Below are 22,339 nucleotides of genomic sequence, written 5' to 3' on the forward strand. Positions count from 1 at the left end.
ACACACCAGACAGCACAAGACTAGAATACGCCACCTACAGGAGACAGGAGCCGTAAAAGGACATCAAGTCTCACAAGAACAGGAAATGAGTGAGACTCAGCTCAGTGCCCCAAGTGTCACAGACTGGGCCTTGACAAGGTATGGTGGGAGAGCTGTGGGCCACAGCAGAAGACTTCTGGAAAGGCGCCCGATCACAGCCTTAAAGGGGCGAACCCTGACTCAGGGATTCTTAGACACTAACGTAACATATTTACCAGGCCAAGCACACAGTGCTTCAGAGCTCTGCCTTAAATGCTGCCCAGCCAGCTGGGTACAGGGTTCATCTCTAGGCAAAGGCCAGAAAAAGGGTCAGGCAGTGGGACAACTCACAGCCCTCAGCCCCTGTGACATGTGGAAATGAGCTACTTCTATAGTCTTCTATACTTTCTATACATTATAAAGATACTGTCGGGATGGAGGGATGGCTCAGCGGTTAAGAGCACTGACTGCTCTTCCAGAGGTCCTGAGTTCAAATCCCAGCAACCACATGGTGGCTCACAACCATCTGTAATGGGATCTGATACCCTATTCTGGTGTGTCTGAAGACAGTGACAATGTACTCATATATAATAAATAAAATCTTTAAAAAAAATAAAGATACTTTCTATATTCTCTACTTCTATAGTCTTCTATACTTTCTATATTACATTATAAAGATACTTTCTATATTCTCTACTTCTATAATCTTCTATACTTTCTATATTATATTATAAAGATGCTGTCTATATGCTCTACTTCTATAGTCTTCTATACTTTCTATATCACATTATAAAGATGCTGTCTATATGCTCTACTTCTATAGTCTTCTATACTTTCTATATTATATTATAAAGATGCTGTATATATTCTCTACTTCTATAGTCTTCTATACTTTCTATATCACGTTATAAAGATACTGTCTATATTCTCTACTTCTATAGTCTTCTATACTTTCTATATCACATTATAAAGATACTTTCTATATCCTCTTCTGGTTCTGCCTGAAGTTACTTAGCTGTATTTTTTCTTTTCTGTTTTAAGGCCACCTATTCTGAAACCATGAGAGAATAGAAGGCTGCTCTTCTCACAGCTATAAATAATTATGCCTCAGTCACTTTTATGATGTATTTATTTCACACAAGGTCTCACTATGTAGCCTTGATATTACTAGAACTTGCTATGTAGCCAGGCCGGCCTCTTCCCTTAGAGATGTCTGCCTCAGCCTCTGGGGTGCTGGGACTAACGGCAGGCACCACCATGTCCACTCTCAGCAGTATTTTAAGACAGTAAATGTATACAAGGCAAACCAAGTATGTACTTCAGGACAGAGGACTGCAGCCCTGAGAGCACCCAGCTCACCACCTGTAACCAGTCATTAGGCAGGTCCCACAGCATGTGGCTTCTTCAGATGGCAGGAGACTGCGAGAAAGGCTTCGCCCCTCTGGGCAGCGGCAGCTACCTTCACTCGGGGTGCTCTGTCTGGTGCCTAAGCAGCTGCTCTCCTCACACCGGGGTGAGCACGTGTGTACCACACAGGGTAGGGAGAGCCATGAAGCCAGCAGCACAGTGCAAGCTCGCTGTGTCCACAGGATGCCAGCTGCTCTCCTCACACTGCAGATGCTCTACTGCTCTCAGGGTGGACCCTCATGGACATATAATGGCCTCGCCTTCCAAGCTAACACAAGTCATCCAATTACAGAAGCCTTGGAGAGATCAGGTCTGCTGAGCGTCTGCCTGTCTGGCCCCCGCTGCTGAGTGGGGTCTGTAACATAACACTTCTCCTCATCCCTTGCCCTTGGTCTCGCAATCTCTCATCCCTAACCTGCTGGGACTTCTGGGTAAGGATGCAGTACTAGACTGCCTCTCCTGTGAGCTCTGAGTACACACAGCTTTCAGCTGGTGCAGACGTCTCTCATCAGAACCACAGGCCTCGTACCACTCAACCCTGCCTCCTGGCTTATGTCTCCCCAGTTCAGGCCCACCCCGCACCCATTAAGACAGCTGAGGCCCCCTCAACAAATGACCACCGTGTCTAGGAGGGGGTGCTACTGCTACCAGTGTCAGCCCTGACCAGGCTGCTCCATAGCGGCCTCCTCTCAGGGACCCAGGGACCCAGGCACCTGGAGCAATGCTTTTACACATTGCTCCGACTCCTGGGGTAAACATGCCCAGCCAAAGACCAGTGCTATGAACTTGGTCTCACAGTTGGACACAAAGCAGCATTAACGTCTGCCAGTTCTGAAGGTCTGGCCAACATTTGGGTTCCAGTACCCATCGGCCAGTCCTGTGGAAGGCACATGGTAAATGCTTGTTCTATCAGACCACCAGGCACACCTGAGCCCAGCCCTCAGCTCTCCTAACACACAAGCCAAGTGCAAGTGAGGAGTCTGGGTCTGACTCAGGTCATAGGTCTGCTGGGTGGAGTGAAGGCAACAGGAAACCACACCCCTCGGTGAGGTGGGCACTCACTCTTGCGCACAGCGAACTCCTCGTCTGAAGGCTTGCGCTCGGGCTTGCGTTTTGGCAGCAGCTTTTTCATGGTCTTGGGACTCCTGCTGAGATCCTAAGGAGACACCAATGAAGAAAAGTCTGACAGACTGGGTGACAACGCCAGCCGGCCACCACACACCTCTCACCCCAATCACCAGCTCTTCCGTGGTTCTCTGCCAATGCCAACACGAATATAAGCCAAGAGCCAAGCATTCCACCATCCCTCACCAACAGGCCTTGCTAACAAAACTAGACCCCACGAGCATACACGGCAATAAGGTCTGTGCTGAGAAGCTCACACGCTCCGCATAGCCAGGGCAGAGGCTGTCCATTCTGGGGTATGGGGGAAGGGAAATTAGTTTAATTTAAAGGAAGGAGAAGTAAAGATTCCTTCAGCAAAGTACACATCCCCAAAGCTAAAAGCAAAGGGAGCAGGTAGGGAACCTAGGGCTATGCAGACTCCTAGACAGGGCTTGCAGGCTACTCTGTGCAGGCCCATGTCCCAGCTCTGAGCAAGTAGAGACGGTGGCCAGCAACCATCTCGGCCTCTTCCTTGAAGGTAACAATGGAGTATGCACACAGCACGCTGCATGCAGCAGGCACAGGAACCTGCCTGCACACAGCTGTTATTACAGGGGGTGAGGCACTTCCACAGCTAGCTCAGAGATCCTCCTGTCTCCGCATCAAGGGTGATAGAAGTAAAGAAGGAGTTGGCCAGCACAAATGGGCTCTGTATTTTGTTGTCTTTAAATGTATGCTTGTTTTTTATTTGTCTTACTGGTTTTTGTTTGTTCTGACTTTTGTGTTTTTGTTTGAGAGTGAGAGAAAAAGAAGATGAAGTTGGTTAGGTAGGGAGGTGGGAAGGATCTTGGAGAAAGATGGGATCAAAATGCTGGACTTGGTTTCTGAAAGCTCTTTCCTGTGTTCCATGCTGGCCTCAAACTTCCTGTGCTATAGAGAACCTTGAGCAGAAATCAGCTCAAAAACATTGTACTGTGGGCTGGACAAAACACCCCTGAAACCCAGGAGCACCTACCCAAGGGACCCTGCTCCATCCACTCTTTCTCAGTGTGTGTCCCGGCCACCACGTTCAAGCGTACATCAACCGTAACCTGGCTTCTCACACTGAGCAATGCCGAGCGCCTCGGGTGGAAGCAGGGTTAGGTGAGACTTAGTGAAGATACAGCGCACTGTGGCTGCACTCATGCAGGAGAGCAGGAGCGGACTGAGGAAAGCTGCTGCACCTCCCCACAGGCCGAGGAGGCACTGCCTTCAGGGACTGCCTTTTCACTAGGGAGCCTGCTCTTTACTTCCAACAGCCTCAGGGCTGCGGGGCAGATCTGGGGCACAGCAGAAGGACATGCAGGAAAGGTGAGGCCCTCGCAGCCTGCATGTTCAGGAGCACCTCAGGCTCAGAGCCTCCTGGTACCACTCGTTAAGTGAGGGCAGAGTGCACAGAGGACTGGAGGGGTGCATGCTCACTCCATTATGTTTAAAGGTGACACCTGGTCCTTGCAGCAGAAGGGGATGACACAGAGTAAGGGCAGACCCTGTTGGTTCTGAAGACGTCATGCGGCAGGGTGGGATTTCAACCATAAACAGAAATACAAGACTCGCACTTCTGAAGCCACCACATTGACTACTGGGCTACGTGCAGACCCTCACACTCCCGACGTCAAGGCGTGCTCACTGTGCTGGCAGTCTGCGTGCTGCAGGACCTCACCTCCTTGTAGCAGAGAGCAGCTGAGGGCCGGAGGGGAGGGGCAGGCCGCAGGCAACTCAGGCTCCAAGGCTTGGGGGTCTTCGGAGGCTCCAGGGGTCCCCAGCTGATGGTGGTATGTGGGGTGCCATGGTGAGAGGGGTGGGGGAGTGTGTGGTACGCAGGCGTCAGTGCCACAGGCTTGCTGTCCGCGTGTTTGCTGGATGGAGTGAGAGGATGGGAAGGAAGCTGCCAGGCACAAAAGCAAGAGCAGAGAGCATGAGATGGGTAAGGCCGCAGAGACGGAAGGCCCTGACCACACGGCTTCCCTCTCGCTCGCTCACTGTGCCACGCTCCAAGGGATGGAGACTCAACTCTGCAGAGGTTCACCAAAAAACAAAACAAAAACAAACCTTAAAAAGCCACCAGTGGTCCCCGACTGGACTAAAGTGACTGAGATGGGGCATGCTCCCTGGACATACACTTCCACCTGTTCACACGAACTGTCCCTTGTCAGAGGGGGGAGGAGAAACCTCCCTCAGGCTGCTACAGCCAGGCCTATCCCACCCATCTACGCCCTTCCTGCGTGGGCAAACCCAGTTGCCAGAGCTGTGTGACGCTAGGAGTATAAAGCACTTGGCCTTTATGGGAAGATGTTAACATCTGAAATCAAGATATGTTTATCTTAAAACCTCAGCCTGTTCAGTAGAACAGAGTAATCTGAGATCTGATTCTTCAGTGGGGGATGTCACTAAGAAGGGTTGTATTCTAGAAATCCAAACGGATCACACTGACAACGAAATGAAAACGCTGATGATTCGGATGAGCTCCTCGGTGGCGAGCACCAGCCTGGGACTGGGGTGGTTGGTAGGCACCACACAGCCGAAACCAGGGCTCAAAGCTCCCGCTCACCCACTAGTGGCCGGCTCGTGGTATACTGCAAAACACTAGACTACAGAATAAACTTCCTCAAACCAAGCAGCCTACACGTGAGAAAGCTGTGTCCCGCAACCCTTGTAGCAGTTATCTGGTAATGATTAAACACTGGCTTGGTTCTCCTTCCTTGAAAAATAAGAGCTATGCCAATACTAAAATGAGAGTTAATTGATGTGGGACAGAACTGGGTCCCAGGCAGAAAGAACATATAAGCCACCGAGGAATTCCAGGGATCAGCAGGGCTTCTCACACTAACAGGGGGACTGCACGGCTGTCCCTGGCAGGCAGGGTCCCACTACAGAGATGGCAGCCCACGTACGCAGCAGTCTCTGTGACAGGTGAGGGAGCCTACCTTCAGATTGTTCTGCACATATGAGGCAGCCTGTGTCCCTGGGAGAAACTCAGTTCCACAGAAGCTAGGTTTTCCTTTTTATTACTTTGGTGGCACATAGATCAACCCCAGTACCTTGCACATCACGCAAATGCTCTACCACTGAGCCACAGCCCAGGTCTCCAGGACCCTCTGGAGTAAGCAGAAATTATGGCACACAGCCATGTAGACTGAGGTGGTGGGCAACAGTGCAAGACTGCAAGGCATCTGAAGCTCCAACTGTGAAGACAGCACAGCAAGACCAGAAAACTGGACCCACGCCGTGTGAGGCAGAGTGGACAGAGAACTGCATGGTAGAGGTGTGCTGCTGAGTAACTATGGTGACCCTTGCCATGACAGCACAGACGGGAAAAGTGACCTCCACAACAGAAAGTATCCCAAGAGGCACATGAAGAAGGCACATGAGGAAAATCTATAGCCACAAACTGTCATCAAAGTTTACTTCTAAAGGTCTAAGTCTTTATGTGAAAATGGTTAAGTTTTAAAATAATACTAACTTCTCGAGCACAACTGGAGTTCCCACACCAACGCTAACCTGTTGAAACCTATGTCTCTAAGAAACCAAAGTGCCCTGAGTTCTCACAGGTGAGAAATAAACAGTGCTCTGTTCTGCTTAAAGTCAGCTTCTCACACAGCCCAGGCTAGACCCAACATATAGCCACAGATAACCCTGAACTTCAAACTCTCCTGCCCATCTCCCACGTGCTGGGAGCACAGGTATGTGCCAGTGTACTCGGTTTATGCTGTGGGTCCTGGGTTTCCAACTCCGTGCTAAGGAAGAATCTACCACTTAAGACCCATCACTTCTTTTTTTTTGTTTTTTTTTTTGTTTTTTTTTTTTGTTTTTTTTTTTAAATGGATAAACATTACATCTTTACTAGACCATTTCTACCTCTAATCCTTCAGACGTGTAGAGATTTAGAGTGTTCTTACATTAATTGCAAGAAAAAGGAGAAGTTCCTTTGAGATCACAACTATGAAGTCATGTGGTTATACAAATCCTGCTGCATTGGTGTGCAAAACATGAAACACATTTACCTGTCCTGTCAGTCACTTAGCGAGACTTAACAGATATACCTTTCTGTGAAACAGACTAGATGTGTTTCTGTAACTTCAATAACCCCAGCACTACAGTAACAAGAGATGCAGTAACCTTTTGCTATGGTTCCAGACGAGACCCATCACTTCTTAAAAGTAAATTGGGAACTGTGTCGGACACCATTTCAATAGCCTTTACACTTCTCTCTTGCTTTTTCTGTTTATGAATGACATATGTAGAGTTTAAAGTTCTCAGAGAGAAAAATTCACTGACAGGGCTGGTGGCTTCTAGGGGTCAATGGGAACCCTCTGAAGTAGCTCAAAGCATCACTAAGATTGAGAGCAGACACAAAGTGTCTGGGGCAGTTTGCTCTGTGATGACACCTACAGGGGCAGGAGGCAAGGGTTTAACTCCTGTATCCACTGACAGTCCCAGCACAGGCCATGACTGTGAGAGCCTTACTGTGTGCGATGGCACCGAGTGGGGCTTGATGGTGGGGTTGCTCACAGACGTGACCTTCGTCTGCCTCTGCAGATGCTCCACCCATTCGTGCAAGTCCTGTTGGTTGTTGCAGGACACCAGGATGCGCTCGATCATGCTCCCTAGAGAGGAGCAGAGACACAGTGAGTGCACACAAGAATGTGTACACACCCAGAATCCAAAGCCACCTCACACGACCTCGGAAACACATATGGCTCTACCCGAGGACAGGCTGCCTCTCCTCCCACGACATGGCGCTGGTCCAAGTGTAAACGTATTACCTGATATCTCAAATGCATTCCTATGGTTCTCACTGTCCTCGAGTTTTGTGATTGTCATTCCTGTTGTTGGCAGCTTTCCCTACAAAAGACCCCAAAACAATGTTTTCCTAATAAAGAAGGTGCCACACATACTAAATGACTTTACACACAGCAGCAGAATTAAGTGTGCAAAAGAGCAACCACCTTAAACAACAATCAAACCAGATCAAGAACCCAAACTGAAGCAAAGCAGGGCCTTGATCCAGTGGGTGGTTCTAGGAGAAGACAGAAGACACAGCCAGGGTGCACAGTGGCTGCTTAAAAGGCATGAGAAAGAGCTCACTGCCTTACAGAAAAAGGCAGGGTTAGGGGGTGGAAGACCCAACTGATGAGAAACTGAGACAAGAGCACACACTGAGACCAGTGTGTAGAACTCCGTCAAACAGAAAATACACTGTGATGTCAGACGGATGCCACAGAGTGCCCAAGTGGCAGTCAATCTGTCTGTAAAATAGGAGGAATTCACAACAAAGCAAAACACATCAGCTGAGAACAACAGTAACATTTAAACAGTAAAACCCAACAGAAAACAGCTTTCCCTGGGCCACATAAATGGTGACAGCTGCTGGCCAAGGACCTCATCTTTACAGGCTATGGGTGTTTGGGGACCAGGAAACAGCCGAGGCAAAGGACGGGCTTTACCAGCAGGCAGGAGACAGTACGCATGCTGATGAATTTTTGTCCACATGACACAGCTAAAGACACCAGCAGGAGAAAACCTCCAGCCTCCGAGTGGCCACAGACAAACTTGCCCAGGCACTTTTGATTAGTGACTGATGCTGGAGTCCCAGCCCACCATGCAAAGTGCCACCTCAGGGCAGTCTGAGGAAGGCAGCAATCGGCAAGCAGCATTCCTTCCTATTCCCCTCTGCCTGCTCCTGCTTGTCCTGTACTTTCCCCAGGGATGGACTGTGACCTACACATGGGAGTCAAACAAACCCAACTCCTCACGGTTCTTTGCTTATGACGTGTAGACAGACAGCAGTCCAAAGCCAACCAGCACAACTGCTCACAATGCTTTCCCCATCATGTGCCCCACTCCAGGCAAAAACAAACAACAAAACAAGTCACCCAGTCCAAACAGCGGGCCAGGCTGGAAGCCTGGCAGACTGCCTCACACGCTCGCATGCCTGTAGCTGAGGATAAGAAGCTAAGCTCTGATGCTGAAATGCTAGTAGTAAGTGAAAAAGCTATGGCTGAATCCAGCGGACCCTGTTATCTCAGTGTTCTGAAATCCCCTGTTCACCACCCTTCTTCCTCACTCAGGACCCATCAGCTTAAAATTTAGCTGATAATACTTTGTCTAGTTAGCCAAAAACGTTGTACCACTTCACTGCTTGCCTTCAAATTTTGAACTTTTATTTTGTTATTTTATAAAGAGCTTTCCAAGGACAGACTGGTGTCACAATTCCTTTTTTCCTTTGGATGTCCAGTATTATGGTGTACATTTAGTAAACTATTCTTGTCAGACATGGTGGCGCATACCTTCAAACTCAGCACTCAAGAGGCAGAGGCAGGAGGATCTCTGTGAATTCCAGGAGAGCCTGGTCTACAGAGAAGCCCTGTTTCAAGGAAGGGAGGGAGGGAGGGAGGGAGGGAGGGAGGGAGGGAGGGAGGGAGGGAGGGAGGGAGGGAGGGAGTCAATAAACTTCTTGCTTAACTGAAAAAAGTCAAAAAAACAAAACAACAAAAAGAAGAAAAAGAGGAGGAGGAGGTGGAGGAAGAAGAGGAAGAGGAGGAGGAGGAAGAGGAGGAGGAAGAGGAGGAAGAGGAGGAAGAGGAGGAGGAGGAGGAGGAGGAGGAGGAAGAGGAGGAGGAAGAGAAGGAGGAGGAAGACGCTAAGCTCCCAGAAGTCCCACAGCGAGCAGAGTGTGTGCTCTCCCTGGAGCAGTTTATCTTCAGCTTTGGCACTGTGGTCCCACTGCTGCAGCAGGCGTCCTCAGAGCCAGCAGAGGATTCTTGCTGTGCAGCCCTCCCGGGCTGGGGCTGTGTGCACACAGCTTAGCAGTAAGTGCGCCCTCCACAGACAGAAACTAGCACTGGAGGTGATGAGCACCACGGGAACAAGACGGCCCTGGTACAGAGATGATGTCTCCAGGGCACACGGCAGCAACAGCAGACACAAGTACCAGCCTAGGTTGAGGCTCTGGGGTACGGAATGGAGCCAGGAACAGGCACCTCTCAACACTAGGCTGCCACTCTGGCAGCTCAGCCGCCCAGAAGACCTCACCAATGGAAGCCTCGGGCTTCTGAATCTTCCCATGCATGTTTGCTCTGTCATCTATCTATAAGGTTCCCTTGGGACAACTGCAGTGACCAGCCCTCCTAGGGGCAGACCAAGCCTCTACTTTCCACTAAGGGCTCTACACAGGACAAAGCAAAACACACATCAGAGAAGAGCCAGGTGCAAGTAAGCAGCAGCTTCCCCTAGAGCCGTATGTGGAGGCTGGCCAGTCCCTGAGAGGCTCCCTGAGAGCATCTCCCAGACCCTACCCAATGCCCCACCATCAGTCCCTACTGGTGGGGACTAACAGAAGAGTCCCTCACACTCTCTCCCACAACCAACTCTCAAACGTTCTTCAAGAAACGGTGACAAACCAAGACAGTAAACCAAAGTTTACTAACAGGTCAAACAATCAGGTTCTGTAAAGTTCTGCCTCTTACAGAAGATCTTAGCCCACAGCACCTAGCTGAACCTACCTTGGGCAAAACAGAACATGAAAGCCCAGGGAAGCAATGTGCTTTGCAGGGGACAACGCAGTCAATGAGAGATGGGCATGGGTTGCTCACTTCTCTCCAGTCACATCAAAAGAAGTGAACACACAGAGAAGAGCTCACAGCCATGACACGGGAGCCACATACAGCACATGAGCAGGTGAGTCCAATATTAATACATACATTCAAAGCATCCTGAAAACAACCCTCACCATCCACCACAGACAAAAGCTAAACTCAATTTAGCTGTGTTTACCTGATAGATGAAACCGCTCATCCTGGGACTGGCAGACAACATGAGCAGAAGGTTTGGGAAGAGCAGGAGGTACCTCTCATTCTTCTCCTAATAGTAAAAAGAATCTGTTCACAAATGTGTGCACAAATCTTTATAGAGACCCCATGGGACCTCTGACCCTATTTTCTATTTGAGATTTCTAGCAAACTATATCGGCAGTACTAAATGACTGGGGAATATAACCAAGTCCACATTAAACACTGGCATACAGTCCACACTGAACCTTAGCAGTCATAGAACCATAACTGGAAATAACCACAAATTACTAGACTTTTACAAAACACAAAGTACTCAATGATTCAAGAGTCCTGAGCTCACGAGCTCTTTGTAAGTTTTCTTTTCTAAAGGGTTATTTAGCCAGATATCATGTCGCAAGCCTTTAATCAAGGTAGGCAGATTGTCTGTCCATGCCTGTGTTCTATATATCGAGGGCTAACACAGTAAGAGCTATGTACCAGAGACTCTCTAGGAAGAGAGGGATAGAGGGAGGGAGGCAGGGAATGTAAAAGTTCAGGGTATATTTCTTTGTATTGCTTATATGTTTGAATGTCTTCCTGCATGTATGTCTGTCCACCACATGTGAACAGAGCCCAAACATACCATGAGAAAGTGTGGGACTCATGCCCTGGAACTAGAGTTATAGATGGCGTGAGCTGCCATGTGTGTGCTGATTGTCAAGCTCAGGTCCTTGGGAAGAACAGCCAGTGTTCTACCCACTGAGCATTCTCTCCGTCCCTATGTGGAGAATCTGTGACTACTACTTGGTAACTGTACGTGACCCAGAAGAAAGAACTTAGAAAATGTTAATGAGGGATGCAGACAGGTGGATTCTTCAAGCTACAAGGAAAGTAGGACAAAATGTTAACTAAATGTTGTTCTCATCTATCTAATAAACCTTCTTTAGCTTACATTAAAATATTTCTTATATTTTTGGTTGTGAGCCTAGCCTTTAACGGCTAAGCCATCTCTCCAGCCCTAAAATATTTCTTGTACATTAAAAAAAAACACCATTTGCTTTGGGCTGGAGAGAAGGCTCAATGGTTAAGAGCACTGAATGCTCTTACAGAGGTCCTGAGTTCAATTCCCAGCAACCGCATGGTGGCTCGCAATCTGTAATGGGATCCAATGCCCTCTTCTGGTGTGTCTGAAGGCAGATATAGTGTACTCATATACATAAAATAAATAAATCTTTAAAAAAAAAAGACTTTAATAAAAAAAAAAAAACAAAAAAAAAAAACATTTGCCTCAAAGTAACCAAGTCAAAGCGAACACAGAGATCTAAGAGGCGGAGTCCAGAGACTCTGAAGGACAGAGGCAGGCGTCCATCAGCATGAACCACTACCTTCAGATTCCCACGCACGCTCTTCACAACACCACATTCACTCAGAGGCTAGCCGGGATGAGGAAGGTGTGGATCCTAAGAAGCTGCTGAAACCTGCTGTGCTCTCTTGGAGGCACACAGGCATGGCAGCTCGGACTCTCTTTGGAGAGACGCCCACCACTGCTATGGAGACTCAGCACTTGGGAAGCGTCGCACAGTGATCTAATACAAAACTTAAGAGTCACTTATTAAGGGGCTGCAATGGCTCTGTGGTTAAGAGCACTGACTGATCTCCCAGAGGTCCCAAGTCTAATTCCCAGGACCACACAGCAGCTCACAACTGCCTGTAACTGCATTTCCAGGGGCCCAGACATCCTCTCCTGGTCTCTGTGGGCACTGCATGCACCTTGTACAAAAACATGCATGCAGATAAAACACCCACACACATAGAATCATTTGATTAAGGAACACGTTCTGAAAGGTTGTAGTGTTTCAGGTCAGTGTGATAACAGAATGGGACAATTTCTTCCAGTGCCCACACTATAATGTAGTGGGGGGTTGGGGAGAGGACTCTGAGCAAATTCTGTTTCTTCTTCAACCATTAAAAGCTAACATTTGGTGAAGAGGGATGTCACTTAACAAACCAGCAACAAAGCAGTGATCCCCATTAATAGACACCAGAATACACACAAGCTTTTCTGATAGGAAAAGCCTGAGCCAGGGCCATGCCAGTGTCTGTATAAGACACCTGGACACAATGAGAAACATACCAGTCTCTTCCGGTCTTGGGTGAACACGCTCTCAGTTCACACAGCTTTGGAACAAGCTGATCCTGGGGCATGGGACTGGCAACTGGCCCATGTGCTGTGAACTTTCTACCCATACCACAAGTTCCATGTTTGTCAGGGATAAAAAGTGGAGCACAAGTGACAGGCTCCTATATACACAGCCGCACGACACTCCTCTAGACCTGGACTGAAGGCGGGCCTCCATACCTCGCTTCCTGCACACTGAATTGTGACTTGGGACATGTATGTAACACTGCCCAACGTCTTTATGTCATCCCCCTCCCAGCTCCTGATGGGCTCTGTCAGGATCTGCAGCTCCAGCTCTTTCCTTTTTCGTACTTCTTGACACTGGGCCTGTGGGACACAGAACACAAGTGTTCAGAGATAGAAGCTTCCAGAACCTTGTTTTCACCACCCTGCTTCTGCTTATACAATTGTATTGTTCTGCACCAGCTGAATGTCTGCTAATTAAAGTCAGGCCAAGGGAGCGACACGTACTCCTGCTCTGGCTCCTTAGGCTTTACAGGCCTTTCTGTTAGGCTCGGGACAAGCAACACACAGTAAAGCAGGAGAGCACCTGCTCTGGTTCCATCAGGAACTGCCAGCAGAGAGGAAGGACAGCACGACTGGTGTCCTGGATGACTGAAGCACCCTGGACTTGGAGGCAAGGAGTCAAATGGGTTCACACATCTGCAGCACGAACTGCACTGTGTCCTCAGTTCTGGCTCTGGGGCCCGCAGTGCACTCGAGTGGGAGAGGTTCCTGCTTGAACGTTGCTATGCATGTCCTCATATCTCAGTAAACACTGCGCTTAACTCACAACTCACTCGTTACTGTGCATCCTTCCAGTTGGGTGCTAACCCAATATGCATTCATCATGAGAAGGTCAGAGAAAGTCATACGCTTAACCACTTACTGAAAGGTTTTTGAAGGCAGTCATAGATTTCTGAATATCTTGTCTATCAGGATGATAATCCTTTGGATAAAGAAAGATAGGATTAACTCTCACATCGAAAACACCCCACAGACATTTTGTTTCTCGGTGTGAGGCCTGTTTATCTTTTAAAGGATTACGGTGCCTAAAAGACTGGAGGGAAATTAATTTAAAACAGAACTTCCAAGAAGGGTCAGCGAGCCACGCTGTTTGGTAGGAGCCTCCCGAGGACATGGCCCCACAGTGCTTCCATCTCTGACAGCCCTGCCCTACAAGGCGGAGCTGAGAAACAGCATGAAGGCGTCTGCAGACACCCAGGAAAAGCAGCAGCAGACGTGCATGCTCTTAGCCCACACACAATCAGTGCCTCCCGTGTCACTCAGCATTCAGCCCTACTGCCTGTAACTAAATGCTGCGAGGACACCCAGCTCTATTTGAAAACTACGCTCTGCAGCTTTCTGGAGCCTTTACACGAGAAAGTAAAAAGACAGATCTTACTCCTAGGGCTGGAGGAGAAAATCTCCATGCTTAACAAAGTCCCCCTGAAACACCGCATTATGAACTCTGGACAAGCTCTAGGGTGGTTTCACAGACATAAGGGGTCAGATCAGAGAGCAGCTGAACCTCCATGTGTCTCTCCAGCTCCTTCAGCAGTGTGGGGTACTTGTCCAGGCGCATGAAGGGCTTGCTCAGGCCGGTAGTCAGCACCAGGATCCCAGGGCTGCTGGCACCTTTTGTCTCCATGAACTCTCCCAGGTCCTCACTGGGCAGCAGGGGCAAGGAGGGAGAGAGAAGAGGCTCCAGTTAGGAACACAGAGCAGAGCTCTGCTTCACAGCCAATTTCCTCTAAGATAAAATGGCCTGCTGTAATGGCTACAGCCAGATGTGCTGGTTACCATACAATGTGAAAAGTATCAAAATCACTCTCCCCTCAAGGCACATCTTTACCCTGGGCATGCCAGCTTCATGGAGACCATCACAAACTCAGAGGTCTCCAGAGAGCAAGCTGGTAAGAGCTGCAATAAACTGTCCCTGAGCCACAGAGACCTGTGTGAGGGTCGCCACACCCCAACGTGAAGCATGTGTGAGAGCTGGTGAACTGACACGTTCTCTGGGAGCAGCAGCAGCACACACAGAGCAGCACAGTACGACAGGGCTAGGCACACAGGCTCTGGCATGGGGAAGCCACGTCGCAGCACCACACCGTCTGCTCCGCACACAATGCACATGCCCAACATGTGGAGCATTAGTAAGTCTTCAACATTCTGCTCCCTTTTCACAGCCATCTTCAGGATTCAGCTGATGCTTTCTACAACAAGTTTCAACTGATAACCATTTCCCAGCATCCTTCATTTTTGCTGAACCCTTGACTGACGACATGTTTTCTCAGAGCTCACAATTGGGTTTGTTTTAGGTTTTGAGTCTTACTAAGACCGTTCTCTCCATCCCCATCCAGTCATCTTAAAGCACTGTGGGATGACTGAGATAAATACCTATTTACCAACTTCCTCTGAATGAGCAGCTGGTGGGGCACAGCCTAATAGAGGCTCTCCCTTTCAAGGGAGACACGTACCCAGCCATTACGTTATTCCAGGTTTACTGAAACGTCACAACCTGGTCACTGCAGGGAACTCACAGTACCCCGGCTCAGAACTCCTAAGAATGAGATGAAATTTAAAAGAGCCAAAGTAACTGCCTGGGATCTGCACACAGTGTTCTGGTGCCAGGAAAGCGAAAGTAACAAACCAGTGGAAAATATGTTCTAACAGAATAACTTATAAAATCCATACAGAACGGCTGGCCCCCAAGGCCATGCCTACTGTCCGTACAAGAAAGGAAAGGTCCCATGGGTGGACTCTTACACGCGCTGACTACACACGTAGGGAGATCCATCCTCAGGGGTACAGCACTTCTGACACCTAAGAATGCAGAACCAAACCAAACCCAGGGCTCGCATATTCTAAGCAAAACTTCCCATCAATAAACTACACCCGACTTGCAAAAGCAAAGCTTTCAGACTTGAATAAACAACCTTTTTTAGAAACTCAAAAACTAGGCTCAGGCATGAAAACAGACTCTACTGAGCAGGCACGGTGTGGCAGCACAATGGGTATCAGATCTAGGAAAGCAGCCGAGACTGGCAGCCTAGCATCTCAGTAGAGGAAGCTGCTTTAGGAAGTGACCAGGCACAAAGAACTCATGGCTCAAACCACCAACTTACGCCTCAGGAGAGGGACGGGATCTGTGGGAGGCTGAGGGGAAACCCTCACAGCTCAGGGACCTCAGAAGGGCACACAAACACCACATCCTGCTGTATCTGCTGGCTCGGAAGGATGCTCCTCTCTATGGCTCAGAACCACACACCAAGCTGCTCCTGGCTTTCAGAGCGGGCTCTAAAGTTCTCACTCCACATTTAAACATGCCACGTTGAGCAGGCAGCCCGGACACTCCCCACGTAATACCTCATCTGAGTCCTTCCCCTGAGTTATTTTAAGAAGTGCTTGCCTTTCAGACAGAACTCAAATAGTCCCTGGGGTAATAGCAGAGTGGAGATGAATGGACTGTACACGGTCATGTCCTCAGCTCTGCTGCTTCCCACAGAAGTTAGGCAGGCTCTGCCCAGGACTGCCCACCCTGCCACTCCTGTTCCCACTCCACCCTGTAGGACCAGGCACTCTCTCCACTGTGTGTGTATGTGTGTGTGTGTGTGTGTGTGTGTGTGTGTGTGTGTGTGTGTGTGTGTGTGTGTTGTGTATATCTGTGTGGAGGGGGATGGAACAGAACATATCACTTGCCCTTAAGCTCCGACACAAGCATAGTATCTGTGTTCTGTTTTTGTAGAATTTCATAACTTGCAATGAGTCAATCTGAAGTGTAAGCTTCATGCTAAAGAGAGGGAGAGGCTGACCCAGCCCAATCTCAGGTAGAAAGAAGGACCACAGTGTGCCAAGGTGCTGGCTTCTACTTCCTCTCTGACTGTGACGCCCGCTTCCCTGCACAGTGGTCCAAGTTTACTGACTCCACCCAGAATTGTAGGAGTTAGACAGAGGGTCAAAAACCTGAGTACACCGAGGAGCAGAAAATGCCTGGGGCCACTTACTTTTCTTACCAAAGTCAGACAACAAAATAATGGAGCTTTACTGTGTCTGCCCTTCGGTGTCTGCCCTTCGGTGACAAATGCATGCACGGTCTGCAATTGCTATCACAATCCTATGAGCAGGGACTGGCCACTCCACCTCTAGGTATTGCAACACTTCTAGGCAGGCAGGCAGGGTAGACTCATCCAAGGTATTTACTTGTGTCTCAGTAGTTTTACATGCCAGTGCTCAGTTAGGAAAATACTAGAGTCATTTAAGTCAAAAGCACAAGGACAAGTATCTTGATGCTGATGAATACTTTTCCATTAACAGCTCTGAATAATACTGAACTGCTGTTTATAAATGAAACCACATAATTTCTTCAATAGTAATAAAACTGGTGTGTTAATCAAGAGTGCTGGGCCTCTTTTGGCATCAGAAACCATTCCTGAGTTTGCTTGTCATTTGCTCAGTCACTTGACACAATGCCAGCTCTCAACTCCCAGCACACATCGTAAGGGGTCTCCCAAAATACCTGAAACAACCCAGCAATCTCTTTACCAAAGCAAAAGATATGGCTGGCAACACACAAAGCGAGTGAAATCCTGCACACTGATTTTGTTTCTGGTCGAGAGGCTCAAGCTAACAGTGTGCAGGTGAGCACTCTGCCTACAAAGCGCTGCTTCTCACCCCTGTCCCATGCTCTGAAGCCTCAACGTGGCTTACAGGACTCCCCTAAGCAGACGTCAGCTCCCTCCAGGCTCTCAACAAAGAAAAGGCCTCAGACTAAAGTTCAGAGGGATCCTCTTTTGTTCTGCCTTTTCCCCTTGTATTGGTGTGTGTGTGTGTGTGTGTGTGTGTGTGTGTGTGTGTGTGTGTGTGTGTGTGTCAGACAGACAGACAGACAGACAGACAGGCATGTCTGCTGTGGCACACATGAACCAGCGAGGGAAGGATATTGGGCGTCCTGCTCTATCCGACATAACCTGTGACACAAGATCTAAGCTAACGCCAGTCTAGCGGCCAGCAAGCTCTGGCACTCCTCCTGTCTCTGCCACTCAGAGAAGAGGTTACCATGCTCCGCATTTCCAATGTGGGTTCTGGGTCCAGACTCAAGCTCCCATGCTGCCCAGCAGGAGTAACCAATGAGCCATCCTTCCAGCCTGTAAGGCTCGAGTGAAAATGATCCCCACAGGATCATAGAGAGCAGCATTATGGGAGGGGTGTCTTTATTGGAGGAGTCTGTGTGTAGGGGTAGGGGGAGCTGAGCTTTGAGGTTTCAGAAGTACAGGTCAGACCCAGGGTCATTCTCTCTCTCTCCTGATGCCTGAGGATCCAGACATAGAACTCACAGTTACCTCTTCAGCACCAAGCTTGTCTGGGTGTCACCATGCTTCCCACCATGATGATAACGGACTGAGTCTCTGACCTGTAACCTAGCCCAGTTAAAGGCTTTCCTTTCTAAGAGGTGCTGCTGTGGTGTCTCTTCACAGCAGTAAAACCCTAACTAAGACACAGCCTCCTCAGAACCCTTTTCTTTCACAACCACATGGACCAGCTCGTGACTGATGTTCGGGCACTCATTTTGAGGAAAGCAAACTTACCCTTGCTATGTTTGAACACGCTCCATGAAATACCTAGAGGACAGAGATGCCCACCCTCCTTCCCTTCTGTCCCAGATGGCTTAGCCACAAACCTGTGCTCTGTGAGGACGCTCACAGCAGATGGGTGGTTGGCACAGTAGGCAAGGTACAGGGTCCTCATCTGCGGCATCAGGCTCAGGAAGCAGCCACCGACTCTCTGCTGGGCTTCAGGAGACCTGTACGCAGGACAGACACCATCAGACAGAAGACCAGCAAGTGGCAGGCGCTCCGTGATCTCTTCTGCCCGGTCTCTGTGCCTTTCTGACCCTGCCCCTCCTATAGGCTGACAGGCTAACCTTCTAGTGTGCAGAAGGCTAGGTCTGACATGCCACATGCCTGACCAACCTAGCCAAGTCCATGTCCTGAAGCCTCAAACGCTGTATACGAAGTTAGAAGACACCAAACACGACTGTCTCATTGCAGACACCAAACACGACTGTCTCACTGAAGGAAACAAACACGACTGTCTCACTGAAGGAAACAAACACGACTGTCTCACTGAAGACACAAGCACGACTGTCTCACTGCAGACACCAAACACGACTGTCTCACTGAAGGAAACAAACATGACTGTCTCACTGAAGACACAAGCACGACTGTCTCACTGACGACACCAAACATGACTGTCTCACTGAAGGAAACAAACACGACTGTCTCACTGCAGACACCAAACACGACTGTCTCACTGAAGACACAAGCACGACTGTCTCACTGAAGACACCAAACACGACTGTCTCACTGAAGACACAAGCACGACTGTCTCACTGAAGGTAACAAATGCTTCCTACCCACGTGGTAACGAGGGTGGCCAAGAGTAAGTGGCAGGCGCCTCCCACTGCAGGTCAAGAGCTGGAGGGGCAGCTCTTCCCACTCCCAGGCATTGGCAATGGGACACAGGAGTCTAAAGCTTAGAGAAGAAACAGTTAACCAGAACCCACTGTGGAGAGGGACAGTAGACCTCAGTGGTGAGAGTTGGGTGTGCCAGCTGGCTGGACACAAATAGGGTCACATTTGGGGTCACTGGGAGCCTGACGTGCTCTGCCTATCTCGCACAAGTGTAGGCTTGGGACAGGACACCATGCTACATGGGCTGAGGGGACACCCCACCTTCCTGTGCCCCGGTAGTGCACATCCACCAGATTCCTAGCACACAGAGAGCAAAGAGGACTTCCCGTGCCTTGGGGACTCTGACCCAGAGATCATAGAACCAAAGCTACTGATGCCAAAAGTCCTCCCCAGCGCCACTAGAGCATTTGCCATGTGCTATCTCCGCTCTAAGCAGCTGCTGGCCAGGCACAGGTCAGCGTAATATCAGCTAGAGACATCTGGAAGGAGAGAGCCTCACTGGGCTAACAAAACCCTCTTTAGGACTGGGCTCTAGAGTGGCCTATAGGGCACTTTCTCAGTTAGTGATCAGTTGTGAGTGGCCTCAACCCCTGGGCTGGTGGTCCTGGGTTCTAGAAAAAAAGCAAGATGCACAAACCAGCAAGCAGCACCCCTCCATGGCCTCTGCATCAGCTCCTACCTCCAGGTTCCCACCTGGTTTGAATTCCTGTCTTGACTTTGCTAAATGGACTGTGAATCAGGACATGTAAGCCAAATAAACCCTTTCTCCTTCCCAAGATGCTTTTGGCCACAGTGTTTCATCACTGCAACAGTAACTCTAATTAAGACAGTTGGCAAGGAAGACTGATGGACGGAGGAAAGAAGGAAGGAAGGAAGGAAGGGAGGAAGTAAAGGAGGGAGGGAGGCAGGGAGGCAGGGAGGCAGGCAGGCAGGCAAGGCAGGCAGGGGAAAAAAAGAAAAGAGCAAAAACAAACAAGATGAAATGGGGTTAGAAGGGCAGACCAGACTATGTTCAGAAAGCATCAAATCTGAGAAAAGGAACAAGACTACTGCCTATCTAAAATATATGACAACTGAGGACTTCAGCAGAGTATTTGTGACCTAGGCCATGGGCAGAGAGAGCATGCATTAGGCACACTTAAGGCTCTGAGATCAATCCCTGCAGTGCAAATAAAATACAACACAATGCAGTGACAGGAAAATAGAGGGTAGACAGTACGAGAATGGAGTGCTAGAAACCCAGAATAGAAAGCAGTGTACACGATCACGGCATGTACACCACTGTGCACACACCAATGTTCCAGAATGGAAAAGGCACATGCATAGGCAAATCAGGAAGAAGCAGGTGTCCGTACAGGAAGTGGTTCCTACACTGCCTGGGTAAGCCCTAACCCAGACAGCACAGCAGCGAATGTAGGAGGAGCTAGCAACAGCACCAGAAGCTGAAGCTAGCTTCACAGAGGGCTGAGCAGCTCAAGACTCCCTCAGGGCTACATGGACAACACAACAACATTAAGGTGGCACAAGCCTACCACTGGAGGCCAGACCTCGGCTGTCTGCCTGCCCAGAGTGCACACCCCTTTAGAAACAGTCAAACAGAAGAAGACAACAGGGCTGACCCAGAAGGAGGCAGATGGGCCCTGGGAAGAAGGCTGGGCCATCTTTGCTCTGCTACTCCCTCATGAACCAAGCCCAGGCCACTACAGAAGCAACGCGTGTTTTAACTACTGAACCACTTCTCCAGCCTTGGGTTTGCTTGCTTGCTTGTTTGTATGTGGAAGCCTTCACTGTCCTTGCTGCAGAGGAGGCCATGTACTCTTAGCCAGCATCCCGCTCTGGACAGGCCCTGGGTCTCATGTGATGGTGGAGAGCAGCAGGCATGTTTTAATCTTTCATCAGCCCCACGACAGTTATCTGGAGGAGGCTGGGCCGGGCCGCAGGGCCATCAGGAGATGTGGCTGAGGCTTGGTTTCCAGCACCATGGAGGCTCAGACCTCTGTACTCCCAGGTTCAGAGGCTCCAGAGCCTCTTCTACTCCCACTGACAACAGGCACATACCTAGAACACATACATACATACATGCAAGCAAAACACTCATACATGTAAGTAAAATCTACATTTCTTAACAAAATAGAAACCTAAAACAATAACCCGAGTTTTATTTACAAAACTCATTAGATCACTCAAAATTCATTCACTCTCTTCCTTCAACTGACTCAGGGCCAGATACCTGCCTGACAAGAGAAGAGGAGAAGGGAGAAACAGGTGGGAAGCTGCTCAACACAGACTTCCTGCAGGCAATATCTGGAGCAGAGGTGACACCCAGTGGTGACAGCCTGCAGGCAGAGGTAGCAGCACAGGAAGCACGGACCCTCCCAGGCCTGCAGCCAGCTGTCCGTCACTGACTTCATAAGCAGGCAAGGAGAGGAGACTGCAGGAGTGTGAGCACAGACCCAGACCCCACAGAGGGTCTGAGCGAGCACAGCCACAGTCCCCACAGAGGGTCTGAGTGAGCACACAGACCCAGTTCTACAAAACAGGATGGGGGAGGGGTGGCTCTAAAACTCCAACTCCAGACCCTGGTGTCTCTTCCAAGAGGCTGTCTCTACAGCCACCCTGCCTTAGGCCACACTCCAGGCCCAGCCAACAGCAGACTTGTCACCCTGCCTAAAGACAAAAACAGCTCAAAACTGGGCTTGGGACCTCACTCCAAATCTCTGCCTTGCCTTCCAAGGTAGCAGCATCATGAATTCACCTGATGCTACACACCTATGATCCCATTCACAAAAGCCACCGAGACAGCAGAGATAGCCTGGGCTACAGAGAGACTCAGCTCCGGCCTGGTACCTTGTCACGATCTTGTCTCTTGTTTTTCTGGGGTTTTTTTTAAATATATGTATGGGTGTTTTGCTGGCGTATATATGCTGCCTGTGGAGGCCAAAAATTAGGAGTTGGATCCCCTGGAATTGTGGCTACAGATGGTTGTGAGCTGCTGTGTGGATGCTGGGAACAGAACCCAGGTCCTCAGCAGGAGCAGCCTGTACTCTTCAGGGAACAAGAGCTGGTGAGCTGAGACAGCTTTCACATTAGGAACTCAAGCTATTACCACACCAAGTATTTTACCTCAGTAACGTTATCCCCAATCCCCAAAGTGAACAATCTTCGAGGTTCAATTTTAACAGAATGTGAAGTTGTTTTTCATAGTAAAATACAAGGAAATTCTAAACTTCTATACGTCTGATTTGAAGCCGTTTAAGACACAATGAAGATGCTCAGAATTTATTTAAAAATGTTTTCACACTTGCGCATACCCCAGCCCCTGTGGACAGAACTCAGGTCCTCTGACT

At 49.2% G+C, this 22,339-nt stretch overlaps 1 protein-coding gene across 12 annotated transcripts in view; it reads right to left on the bottom strand.

Annotated features, from left to right (window-relative positions):
• Nucleotides 1-22,339, bottom strand: part of Arhgef7 (Rho guanine nucleotide exchange factor 7) — a 111,637-nt gene that overhangs the window by 13,027 nt on the left and 76,271 nt on the right. For 9 of the 12 annotated variants that reach the window (NM_001113522.2, NM_001113521.2, XM_063274984.1 and 6 more), the window contains 9 exon segments: nt 2,488-2,581; nt 4,232-4,456; nt 7,036-7,175; nt 7,335-7,413; nt 10,345-10,431; nt 12,700-12,846; nt 13,409-13,468; nt 14,051-14,189; nt 18,200-18,322. In NM_001113522.2, the coding sequence (NP_001106994.2) occupies nt 2,488-2,581; nt 4,232-4,456; nt 7,036-7,175; nt 7,335-7,413; nt 10,345-10,431; nt 12,700-12,846; nt 13,409-13,468; nt 14,051-14,189; nt 18,200-18,322 (1,094 nt within the window). 12 annotated transcript variants of the gene reach the window in all.

This window comes from Rattus norvegicus, chromosome 16 (genome assembly GCF_036323735.1).
Source record: "Rattus norvegicus strain BN/NHsdMcwi chromosome 16, GRCr8, whole genome shotgun sequence".
NCBI lineage: Eukaryota > Metazoa > Chordata > Mammalia > Rodentia > Muridae > Rattus > Rattus norvegicus.